This window comes from Watersipora subatra, chromosome 11 (assembly GCF_963576615.1).
Source record: "Watersipora subatra chromosome 11, tzWatSuba1.1, whole genome shotgun sequence".
NCBI classification, from domain to species: Eukaryota; Metazoa; Bryozoa; class Gymnolaemata; order Cheilostomatida; family Watersiporidae; genus Watersipora; species Watersipora subatra.
The window spans coordinates 13,101,665-13,114,473 of record NC_088718.1 but is presented as its reverse complement, the minus strand read 5'-3'; the positions used below and the strand labels follow the sequence as shown (position 1 = coordinate 13,114,473).

The 12,809-nt window shown below is 38.1% G+C and overlaps 1 protein-coding gene across 6 annotated transcripts in view; it reads right to left on the bottom strand.

Moving 5' to 3' along the window:
* LOC137407723 (arginine-glutamic acid dipeptide repeats protein-like) overlaps positions 1-12,809 on the bottom strand; it is an 86,302-nt gene that overhangs the window by 11,631 nt on the left and 61,862 nt on the right. For all 6 annotated transcript variants that reach the window (XM_068094099.1, XM_068094096.1, XM_068094097.1 and 3 more), the window contains exons 6-10: positions 7,522-7,675; positions 2,219-2,344; positions 1,833-1,967; positions 1,210-1,311; positions 210-290 (exon numbers count right to left, since the gene is read on the bottom strand). In XM_068094099.1, the coding sequence (XP_067950200.1) occupies positions 210-290; positions 1,210-1,311; positions 1,833-1,967; positions 2,219-2,344; positions 7,522-7,675 (598 nt within the window). The remainder of the gene's footprint in view (positions 1-209; positions 291-1,209; positions 1,312-1,832; positions 1,968-2,218; positions 2,345-7,521; positions 7,676-12,809) is intronic.

The window sequence follows — 12,809 nt, the reverse complement described above, 5'->3', positions numbered from 1 at the left end:
CGGCGAAATATCAGGAAAGTTTAACAGCTACAATATTTTGGGACGTATCTGTGGTGCCTCGGCATCGATTTACAGTTACAACATCCCAACAACAATCCCAACATATGGTGAGACGGTGTGAAGAAGCCTTAAGGTAGCGCATTTAGCGACTTGGCTATTAATTTTACCAAATGCTCAGCCAAATATGTAGTAGAACCCAAATAACTTACAATTTCCTTCTCAGGGAGAAACTCCTTGCGAATCTTAAAGAAATTCTTTCCAAATACTCTTAATCCCTTCATAAACTTTTTCTGTAAAAAGGAAATACAAATATTTAATAGCGATACTCATCATCCATAGATGGATGAAAAGGACATATAAATTCTTAATAGAGGTACTCATCAACCATATACGAATAAAAAAAGACATACAAATATTTCATAGACGTACTCATCAACCATAGATGAATAAAAGAGAAATACAAATATTTAATAGAAGTACTCATCAACCATAGACAAATAAAAATGACATACATATATTTGATAAAGGTACTCATCAACCATAGACGAAGAAAAATGACATAAAAGCACCAAATAGAAACCACAGACAGTACACCCCAGATACTCATCATCCATAGATGAATTCGCATATAATCATTAGAGAGATCCAAAAATAATCAGTTGATAAATCCTCACACAGAGTAATTGATAAATAATGCATAAATAAATTCTTACATTATCTATAGAGATATCCATACATAATCCATGGATGAATCCAGTGCTAACCCATACATAATACATAAATAAATTCTCACACAGTAAATACAGATAAGATATCTATGCATAACCTACTGATGAAATTTCATACTATACAATCCATAAATATATCCATAAATATTTCACAGACAAATACTTAGATAGCTCATAAACAAATCTTCACATAGTCTAAAGAGACTTCCACAAATAGTCCATAGACATACTCATATATAGTTCATAGATATACTCATATGTAGTCTATAGATATACTCATATATAATCCATAGACATACTCATATATAGTCTATAGATATACTCATATATAGTCTATAGATATACTCATACATAATCCATAGACATACACATATATAATGTATAGATGTACTCACATATAATCCATAGAGATAGTCACACACAAGCCATATATGAATTACAGCAAAAAGACTTTTACTTAGAGACAAAGAATATTACATACGGAGTCATCTTCCTCCCATCGCCTGTCGATGCTCCTGACGAGGGGAACATTTGTGACGAACTCAGCAAGAGCGCCGCTCTTATCGTAACTGCTGCGATGTAACTACAAATAAACACAGATTTTAAAGTTACAACAAAACTTCATCAGACATACACAACTTTGTGACAATCCACACATTGGACTTGTCCCCAATATAGCATATCTAGTCACTCGAATTGCCAGGTGTACACAAATCCCTTGCTAATCAGCAGTAGCCAAGCTAGGTAATTGCTGAAGGTTTTAGGACAATCTACTGTGGTAGTGGTCATTAGGTTCAGACTTAAAAAGTTGGTAATTAAACCAGATTCTCAAATGTTGAATGCATGGCATTGCAGAAAGCCTGGTACAGAAATGGTAAGCCTGGCATCGAAACAGAACAAAGCGCAGTAATCTTTCTATTACATCATCAATATGCAACAGTTTTCTATAAAATAGAAAACTATTTGCATAAAACACAATTTTTGACTCTTGCATATATAATTGGTTGCATATTTGTTTACCACACACTTGTATAACACGCGTATCCCATGGCAACAAGTGGCACTACTACAAGGAGATATAACTATGCTGAGATGACTACATACAAGATTTAGGGCCAGTTGTCTGTTTTCGTCTCTCCGTGCCGAGTTAACACTCTCATCAACCGACTTTCTCTCCGACATGTTTGTAAACGAAGCAACCATGCTGAAGGAGGCCCGCAGGTATTCATCCAGCTCATCCTAAAATTAACAAGATACTGAAGTTGTCTCCTCAATCAAAGCTAACTTCCTAGAGCAAATTCCATTTCCCATCAATACCCTTGCAAGTGCGGACCTAATCTTATCTATGTGGCAATGTTCCAACCATAAGTTCTGGCAAGTTGTGAACTTTGACAGCGAGATAGCCGGTGCCCTCGTGTTTCCTCCAGGATGGTTAGACTGTGGTCGACTGATACAGAAATGCATGCCAAGGATATAAATCATGGACTCACCGAGTGTACTTTTCCAGGCGACCATAATTGTTCCTCTCCATTGTCCCCACCGCCGATGCCCTCAGGCGCTGTCCGTGCCTCCCTTGCTGCCGGGGCCACATGGGGTTTGCATTCTGGCAACTTAGCCTAAAGATATAAAAACTCTCCCTGAATCTAATGTTATTGAACATAAATAGATATCCTTATTATAAGAGCTGTGTCTGTCTGTTTGTCCATCTGTCTAGGCCACAGTTTGAGGTTGGAAAAAAATCGCATCTTACAGGATTTGAACTTGCGACTTTCAGCTCGGTAACCTGACACTCTAACACCAATATGTAGAATTTATTTGGGCCTACTGTCAAATATACACAAAGTAGTTGCTACATATTCTGCGCTAGACAGCCTAGACTTTCGCGTCGTTACTGTGATAAGGGGATTCTTAGCAGAAGTTCGACTCTATCAGCAGAGTGAAAAGAGTTAAAATTTATAAGTGCTTATAAAGGAGCTGAAAACACATCATCACGCTTAATCGCTTTAACGATGCTCTTGTCGACTATCGAAGCTCAAGACGATCATCGAATTACCATTTTGCGATGATACGGATTTGGAATTGGCGTGTGCGTTGAGTTATGGACGATTTATTACAAAAGATAAGGATTTCTACACCAGAGGTCATAGCGAGACATTCAAAACTACTAAAATGGAAATAAGAACGACTGAAGTGAGAAACAGTTTAAAATTGGAATAGCTTACACAAAATTTTATAGCCCATAAAGAGCAAGAGCTGTTTTTATCTTATTGCAAACATGAAACGTATTGCAAGTAACAAAGCTCGCTTGACTTGTGGATTTTTGTTGTTTCCATCTTGCGATGACTCGTGGATTAACCGTGTGACGGAAAGAGCCATTAGCCTGTGTAGCTAATGCTCATAAGAGCTAAATCCATAGATGCAAACACAACTTAGCTAGAGTTCATCAAAGAACTGTACAGCTTAAGGGAAAGAAAATTTGCGTGACCGATCATCAACTACACTCGACAAGCGCCTGAGCTGATGAACTATGACCATTAATCAACTTATCAAATGAAAACAAATTAGAGGCAACAGATTGGAATGATGGTGCTAATTGCCCAGTCATCATCGTGACCACAGCGCGTGATCATGCGCAATGGCTACACTCTTGTGCAATGCTGCGGGCTACCGCTGCTGTTGTAACTACACAGCTCGTGCAAAATGTTCATGTTTAGGAGTTGTCAGCTCAATGAGAACATTTACCTTTATACCAATGGCGGTACGTTCCAGATATAGAACTGTGGTCTAAGACGGGACCTTCATATCAACATAGATATAGAACTGTGATCTAAGGTGGACCTTCATATCAACATAGATATAGAACTGTGATCTAAGGTGGGACCTTCATATCAACATAGATATAGAGCTGTGATCTAAGGTAGGACCTTCATATCAACATATATATATATATAACTGTGATCTAAGGTGGACCTTCATATACACATAGATATATAACTGTGATCTAAGGTGGGACCTTTAGCCTAGGCATGGCTCGGTGGGGATTGGGAGAGAGAGCCTGGGACACATAGCAAAAAAAAGGTAAGATAACTTCTGCAAAACGAGCGACATATGTTACATATGACGCTTAGACTGATACTAATGAAAGAGTTTCGATAGATTCAGATCTCACGATGTATTAGATGTGGCGCGTTTAAAAGCCTATCATCACGGTAACGTGACTTGATCTAGTGAAAGGTCCTATGTTTTTAATAGGCTGGGTAGTTATGTAATACCTCGTCTGATAACAAAACGATAAGAACTATAGGTTACTATTCTCTTGCGTTTTCACGTTTGCAGTTTCATTTCATATCATGATAAAAAAATGGAGTGATTCAAAATTCATCTATCAAAGCTAGGCATAGTCACGCTGAGACCAAAACAGTCTCAAGCTTTACAACATATTATCGCAGGTTTGGACTAATTTTTAGTTTTTCTTACTGGCTTCGGAAAGTGTATTTGCTTTCAGATGGCACCGTTTTGCAGTGGTAGGTCCGAGTTGTTCATAATAACTGTCGCGAGTAATCACAATACTCGCGAGTAAAATAAAACTGAGATTACTTTTTACTAGACCAACTTTTCTTTATTAGCAGCGTGCGATTCATTTTTGTTGTTCTATTGCTATTCGTTTGTATTGTTATTGTAAAAATCTTTTATTCCATTGATTTAATTTTTGATTATAATTAAATCAATATCTAATTAAACATATGAAATAATATAACTCCCGTGATTGATTTATTATGCAACCAACATTTCATACTTACCAACCAGCGTTTGTTTACTGCCAATTCAGATTAAAAATAATACATAATCCTCGCGAAAATCATAAAAAAGACTGTCACATGATACTCCTTCGGAAATGACGATTGTGATATTAGCGACTGCAGAAGTTGACTTTTAGAGTTGTCTTCCTCGCATGTTGCTATGTGTCCCAGGCTCTCTCTCCCAATCCCCCACGAGAGCCATGCCCAGGCTATGGGACCTTCATATCAACATAGATATAGAACTGTGATCTAAGGTGGGACCTTCATATCAACACAGATATAGAACTGTGATCTAGGGTAGGACCTTCATATCAACATAAATATAGAACTGTGATCTAGGGTAGGACCTTCATATCAACATAGATATATAACTGTGATCTAAGGTGGGACCTTCATATCAACACAGATATAGAACTGTGACCTAAGGTAGGGCCTTCGTATCAACATAGATATAGAACTGTGATCTAAGGTAGGACCTTCATATCAACATAGATATAGAACTGTGATCTAAGGTGGGACCTTCATATCAACATAGATATAGAACTGTGATCTAAGGTAGGACCTTCATATCAACATAGATATAGAACTGTGATCTAAGGTGGACCTTCATATCAACATAAATATAGAACTGTGATATAAGGTAGGACCTTCGTATCAACATAGATATAGAACTGTGATCTAAGGTAGGACCTTCATATCAACATAGATATAGAACTGTGATCTAAGGTGGGACCATATCAACACAGAAGCGTAATCTATGTCTGGATCTTTATCTCAATACAGAGCAGTAATTCATTCCATTCTTGGCAGGTGGCAGCTTAATGATTTCCTATAGCTAAGGCAAACAAGGCCATGTCGATAAACAGTACTTATCAAATGCAGTTGGTATACAGACTATGGAATGCTATACAGCAATGCAAGAATATAAGCCAATAATTATTATGATTTCAATACAGAGCAAGCACAGCTGGCTTAGAGGTCAAACTTTAGTTGAGAATAGAGCTATAAAATAGAATACCACAAGCATAACTACACCGAGGTGACAACTACGAGATATCGACACTCTTGCCAAGGTGTCAATTGATCACAAATGGACACTAGTGATGCTAATACGCCTTTTGGCCAACCAGTTGGCAAGCTGACAGTTAATGCATTTGTTTGAAAGACTGACTTATTAAGGAATGTAGACAGACGTAAGCCAAAGCCAACTTTCAACTACCCTAGCAGCCGCAGTCAGGGAACATCTTGTACAATGAATGCTCTTACATGAGATCTTAGATGAGTGCTGATAGACAAGACAGAGCACTAATAATTCTCTTCCCGAAGGCTGGTCTACCGTAATATCTCACGAAGACAAATGGTGTTACATCGATGGAAGAGAAAGAATGCCAACCGAATGCTAAATAAACAGAGTTACTCTTGAACGGTTATAATACCTAAGAATATTTACCATTGAGTAGAGACAATCATTTAGGCCCAGAAGTACCCATTTGGAGTTGTCCTCTATTACCTGTTTTTTATCTGAATCCAATAAAACAATTTTTGCCTTCTTCAGACACATTTTCTTTACAGCAAGTCTTGGGTTATCATAGACAGTAGTCTTAAACTATTTATAAAGTTCTCAGGCCAAGGGTTCTAATGATGTATCGAAAAGCACACACGCCTGTTCACTGCCAAGGAAGCCACAACTTAGAGGGGCACTCGATGGAAGTCAAACGCCACACACCCTTCACGCATAGGAAATTTGAAAGCGCCTTCAAGAACACACTAGCACAAGTTTGAACTCGAGTTAAACTCTGCCTGGAGCCATCAATACCAGAGCGCAGCCGGATAAGCATATTGAAAGAGAATTGAATGACACATTGCTGTTGACTTCATCCAAACAAAATGTGTCAATCTAATATTATAGGTTGTCTAATTGCTGCGTAGCAGTTGATTCCCACAATGGCATGTTGATAAACAGCTGCTACTAGTGTATAACTAGCATGCAGGGAACTTTAAACATATCTCCAGTCTGATTTAAGTGTTTATCAACTCGGCTCTTTTGGTAGACTCCATGTTACCAGTCAACACTGACCCACAGAATAATATATGGATGCTACTGCGTAAAGGCCAACAGACATCACGCACGCTGCTTCCCTGACACAATCGCTGCTTCCCTGACACAATCGCTGCTTCCCTGACACGCACGCTGCTTCTCTGACACAATCGCTGCTTCCCAGACACAATCGCTGCTTCTCTGAGACAATCGCTGCTTCCCTGACACAATCGCTGCTTCTCTGACACAATCGCTGCTTCCCTGACACAATTGCTGCTTCCCTGACACAATCGCTGCTTCTCTGACACAATTGCTGCTTCCCTGACACAATCGCTGCTTTCCTGACACAATCGCTGCTTTCCTGACACGGCTAATCCACAAGTTTGCATCATCTGCAAAGTGGAGACTGACAAAAACCCGCAAGTCAAACGAGTTTTATTACTAGCAAAACGTTGTCGAAAGTTTAGAAAGATGGAAACGGCGCTCGCGAATGATCCTGCAAGAAAATGCCAAGTAAGCGATTTCATTTTTCAACGCAATCTTGATACTCCTTTCGTGCCTAACAACATTGATGAAACGGGGTCGTCACTGGCCAACACAGGAACTGTTGAAGAACACATACATGTATAATAAAACACATTGTAAAAAACACCAGCAAGATAGTTTTACGAGAAGGCGCAAGCGTCATCATGATGAAATGTCCGTCTGGGTACCAACTAACTAACACTATTGTATAGCCAATCAACTGCAACCATATAAATCATTCACTCCAGCTACAGTACCTTAGACTTGAGCAATTCAGTTGATTTAAACCGAAAACTATGACAAAATTATCTAAAGAGATCATACCTTGCTCACCCATTCAAAAATTGCATTTGTACCATTGTCACAACGCTTATTGGACACCTGAGACACACAACAGAGAGATCATTAAAAGGAAACGGGCAACACCTACCTGATGGCTAGAGCCGATACGGATTTCTCCCTGAATAGTAGCCAGCCTTCTTGTGTCAGGGTTATACCCAAGGAGGGTGAAGTAAGTATCAGGTACCGGCACAAATCTTTTGGCCGACTTTACATCTGTCAGTTGTATGACAGTACACTGACCTCTACAATAGCGAGTGTAATCATAAGCTAACACAGCGATTCAACCAAATTAGCTAGTCAAGAATTTTGCACGCCAAACCCAATGGCCTTATAGAACATTCATTCGCCAGCTTGTTTGAAAAACACACCTCAAATCCATTGAAACAGCTTTTTTTCAATTTAGCTTTTTCACTATGGAATCTTTTGCTTGTTTCGACGGAATTATTTCATGCCGAAAGAACTTTGCTGGCGTAAACTCGATATTTTTGCTGTACAAGCTGGAATTTCTGTAATAGAGCGTTAATATAAAGTTTTTTTGGAATCAGCATAAAATTATGCTCAACAATCAATGCATTTGACAAACAATAGCCAATATAAATATATTTAATATTTTTAGTTTAGCAAAACCAGCTGCATAAGAATAATGCTATTGTTTTCGCAGTTTAACCAAAACATAAAACACACATTCTCTGATATAAAAATATAGCTATTAGAAACATCTGCTGCCCATGTCGAAGAGTTTCACTAGCAAAAATTTATCTAACATTTCACTTTTACGATTTTTCTTTTCATCCACCTGGACCCGATATAAAAAAGAGATTGGAGGCTGTAATATTATGCTGTGAATTCTGAGTAGAAAGAACACTAACTGGTTGAGTTTTTTTGCAGTTTTTTTTTATAATTCGATATCCGAAATTCACTGAGGCAAAAATTTGGGTAGACCTGTTCAATCTCTGGTCAATGTTTCTGTATAGGCACTAAGGCTAGGCGTTACTAAAACGTAAATTGTTGGAGATGAAAAGTCCAAAGGAGTTAGGTTTACAAAGGATTACATAAAGTCGACATCTTCATAAACCATAGCCATGTTTGACAGCGAGTGAACCAAACGAGTAAAACCCTAATAAAACAGGCTGCTCCTCAGTTGTCCCAAAACACCTTGGCGGCTCAACTGTGAGCTCTGCGTCTATCACAACACCGAGACTGAAGACTCTAGTATTGCTGTGATACGCTATCGCTTTCAAAGGTCGTAACTTGAATACTGACTGCTGCCAACACCTGGTCTCTAGCGATGCCAGTAAACAATTATAGAAATGTAGAAGAAGAAAGTTTTGCTGGGTCCAGATTATATCAACGATCCCAGGGATAGGAGCATTAATATAATGGAACATGTATCGACCCTTTTGAATAAAATATCGCTACCTCATCAAGAAATATCCACTGTATATTAACGACATGTGAAAGCTCTAATTATCTCTATGATTCTCAGACAATGATAAGTTGATAGGATTAGATATCCAATAGCATTCAACACCTTTGTAATGACCAACAAAAGACCAGATTTTCAGTAGCTGAGAAGAACAGTAAATGTTATATTCTTGTGTTGGAAAACAAGTGAAGATGCTTTGACCAACATTGTCTAACATTAGTAGTAAGAATAGCTCTATGCCACTAGCACAAATAATTTACAATTTAATAGCGGCCCATACCCTCTAATAGTGGTCCATACCCTCTAATAGTGGCCCATACCCTCTAATAGTGGCCCATACCCTCTAATAGTGGCCCATACCCTCTAATCGAGGCCCACACCCTCTATGATTTCCTAATCAGTGTCAAGACCTAGCAAGCGCCTACAGACATTCATCAAAAACACAGACAACTTTTTTCCAAGCTATATCTCACGATGCTTCGATACACACTACACTTGCTGATTAAATAAGAGCTGTTGTTAGTTCTGCAGAAGGTTTAATAAATGAACAAAGATATCTTTTACGAAAAGATCTGGATAACAAAATGTCTACTTTACAGCTATTTAAATATAATTATTTACCTATTTGTAACTAAATAATGCGACCCCTATTTAATATGAATCACAAAGATAAGCCGATTATCTGGGGTCACCCGACAATTAAGAATGCGGCACGAAGATTTGTACCAACAATGTTACGAATATAGCGGAGGAAGGATATGTTTTCAACAATTTTTCTAAACCTTAATCAGTATGAATAACACATTCCCAAACACATTCCCAGGATTAATTCTTACCAACGGTCTACTACTTTCAATTCATAGAAAGAAACAAACACTAATGATGGACATATTTGTAAGATAGCGACTAAAAGCATCATGTCCGTTATAAAATATATTGGAAGTATCAACTCGAATAGGCCTACTGCTAGATGTTAACAATCGCCCTTTGGCGATTCACTAATTTGGATTTCGAGCATTTCACTGAACTAACTAAAGGCTGGTTCACATTATATCGCCGTATTTCGGCGTTGATGCCACAATACTTCGGTGATCGTCGATGATAACCATGTTCACACAATGACATACCCATCCGCGTTTGCATCAGGAACTACTCAGTGACGTAGTGTTTTCATTTATCTTTTTAAATTTTCGCGAAGAAACCTCTTTGTTTTCACGTGCTGGAATCAAAAACTAGTTCCGCAGCGACTATTATAAACGGATATGAATGAATGACTATCCGCGACCAAGAATTTCCATCCCCAAAATGGTTCACATTTGGAAGGCGGTCGCCGATGTTCGGCGAAATATCGGGAAAGTTTGACAGCTGCAAACTTTCCCAACGTGTCAGCGGTGCTTTGTCGATGCCATCAATTCACGGTTTAAATAATTGACGTTGAACGCCGAAAGGAAAACGCCGACAAATGGCGATATAGTGTGAACCGGCCTTAATGTATCACATTGGAAATTTAATGATATACAGAAATACCTCATTGTATGTATAAGGATACACATATGTACAAATACAAGGATGTACAGGATCCCTTTGTATCCTCGAAAATACGTTATTTATACAACAATTTCTCGCTACTTCGTGGTTCAGCTTTTGAGGCTTTAGTACTTTGCGGGATAAAACTATACAAATGATTGCAAAAATAAAAAACAAATAAAACAGAAAAAATTAAAATACAGAATAAATACATAAATCTCTCTCGCATTCTGACCCAGTGAGACACCTTGGCGAGAATCATTGTAATAGCAGTCGTTGCTGTCCGCCATTTTTCTCGTTACATTTTATCATGCGTCTTACACACTGTAGACTCTCAAAATTGTCACATGAACATACAAAAAAGGAAAAAAATGCGTACAATTAAAAGTGACTTTATTAGTTATGAGTTTAGTAGTTTCTATTTCGCTCAAGATTAACTGCGAAAAGGGACTACTCTACTTATTATCAGCAAATCAAACAGCTTGTAATAATTGAGTGCCTAGATATAACTTCTTGTAAACGGATGATACGTGTCAAAGAAATGAACAATAGTTTTACCTGAGGATAATATATACAAAAACCAACTTTCCATTTACCCGGATCCATTCATAAATGTTTAGCCTTTCTTCGGTAAAACAGAGGTTTAGCATCAATTCGCAAAACCTTTCTAATGGATGGTTACTTTTAAATAATTGTTGATTGAATGATATAAATTCACTTGCTGGTTAATTAATCGTTATATCGGAACTATAAAAAAATTGTTCCAATTTCATTAGATATAATCTTGTCACTTGTGAGAAGGAAATGTTGCCGATTGTTGGCCTGGAAAATCGGCTCTCCTAGTAAACGACTCTCTGCTCGACGGACAAAGGGTTAACTAATATCATGTTAGCCCTTTGTCTTTTGGACGTTTCCATCTTATTAGATATAATCTTTTCACTTGTGAGAAGGAAATGTTGCTGGTTGTTGACCCTGGAAAATCGGCTCTCCTAGTAAATGGACTCTCTTGTCCGACACACAGAATTAACTAATATCATGTGCTAAACGTGTGAAAACGCGAACATCAAAGCATTAGTAATACGACTGAAACAGTATCAAAATACTAGCTATAACTGTGATCATGCACGCATAAACGTTTAGGTGAGACCGCAAAGTTTTGAAAGGCAAAGTTTTGAAAGGCGATACAACCAAATTGAAGTGGTTGCCAGGAGAGGCAACACTTAAATGCGCATAGCCAATAATTGTTTCACTATCAGAAGTTACAATATTAACAAATGGAGCGAATGATTTGCAACTATAGGTGTATTGATTAAGGACAAACTCAAACAGTGCAACAAATCACCTGCTCCAGCTATCCCATCATTCATCAGAAACACTAACGAACAGAAAGGTCAAGCAAGGGTGACTTTCATAACAAAAGTTCTTTGTGCCACTGTTCGTGAGGCCATAAAACACGCTGGCCATAACAAATCTAACAAATCGGATAATAAACAGCCCAAACAATATAAATGCCTCAGCGTAGGACTCCGCTGCCAAGATGCTGAGAAAAGTAAACAGACCAGTTTAGTTTGTCAACCAGTCATGACAGCTGAACAACTAACGTCAGTATAGGTTAAAGAAACCTGTGACAGCATGTCACTTCCCATTTTCAAAAGTCTCTATTACACCATTCTGATATGGGAAACTTAGAAGCGCGCCATTTTGGAACATCTCATGAAGAAAAATGTTACTCGAGTATTCTCGGTGCTTGTCACATGGTTGACACACAAAACTCTAACTAGGGCATCCATTTAGAATAGAAAGTTATGCAAGTTGCAGCCCCTTAGATTATCGCTGTGATCCCGTGCTTCGAATGAGTTTGGAGTTGCTTCCACTCCAGATCATAAAATGGTAAAATCGAAACACATTCGATATTATTTCTCTGTGCTATAATACTTGTGTGAAGATATCGGCTATGAAAAAGCGAGTCCCTTTTTACAAGACTTATTTTGAGGGATATATCACCAATCTTGAAAAGATCTATTTAGTATAAATCTAAATTGTTGAAATGGTATGACACATTGGTAGCGGGAAACTCGTCGGCAGTGGGCAACTCCAAACCCATTCAATGCATGGAAACACGGCGAATTGATGGACGCAAAACTGATTTTCATTGAATGAAATAGTAAAAATAGTGAAACAATAATTAGCCAATAAGACTGGATGATATCTGTGGGTTAAATTCCCCCATGGTGAGATATAATGAGATGTAACCATGTGCTATAACTACAACGTTGATATAGCGCAGCCAACCTACACTATGACCTACAGCGGAAACACCTAATACGCACTCTAAACCCCCATAGCATTTGCAAAACACCCTCTGACTATAAACTTATCATTTGGCATCTCTCAAACAATAACAAACTAAACTAAAGGGTTGG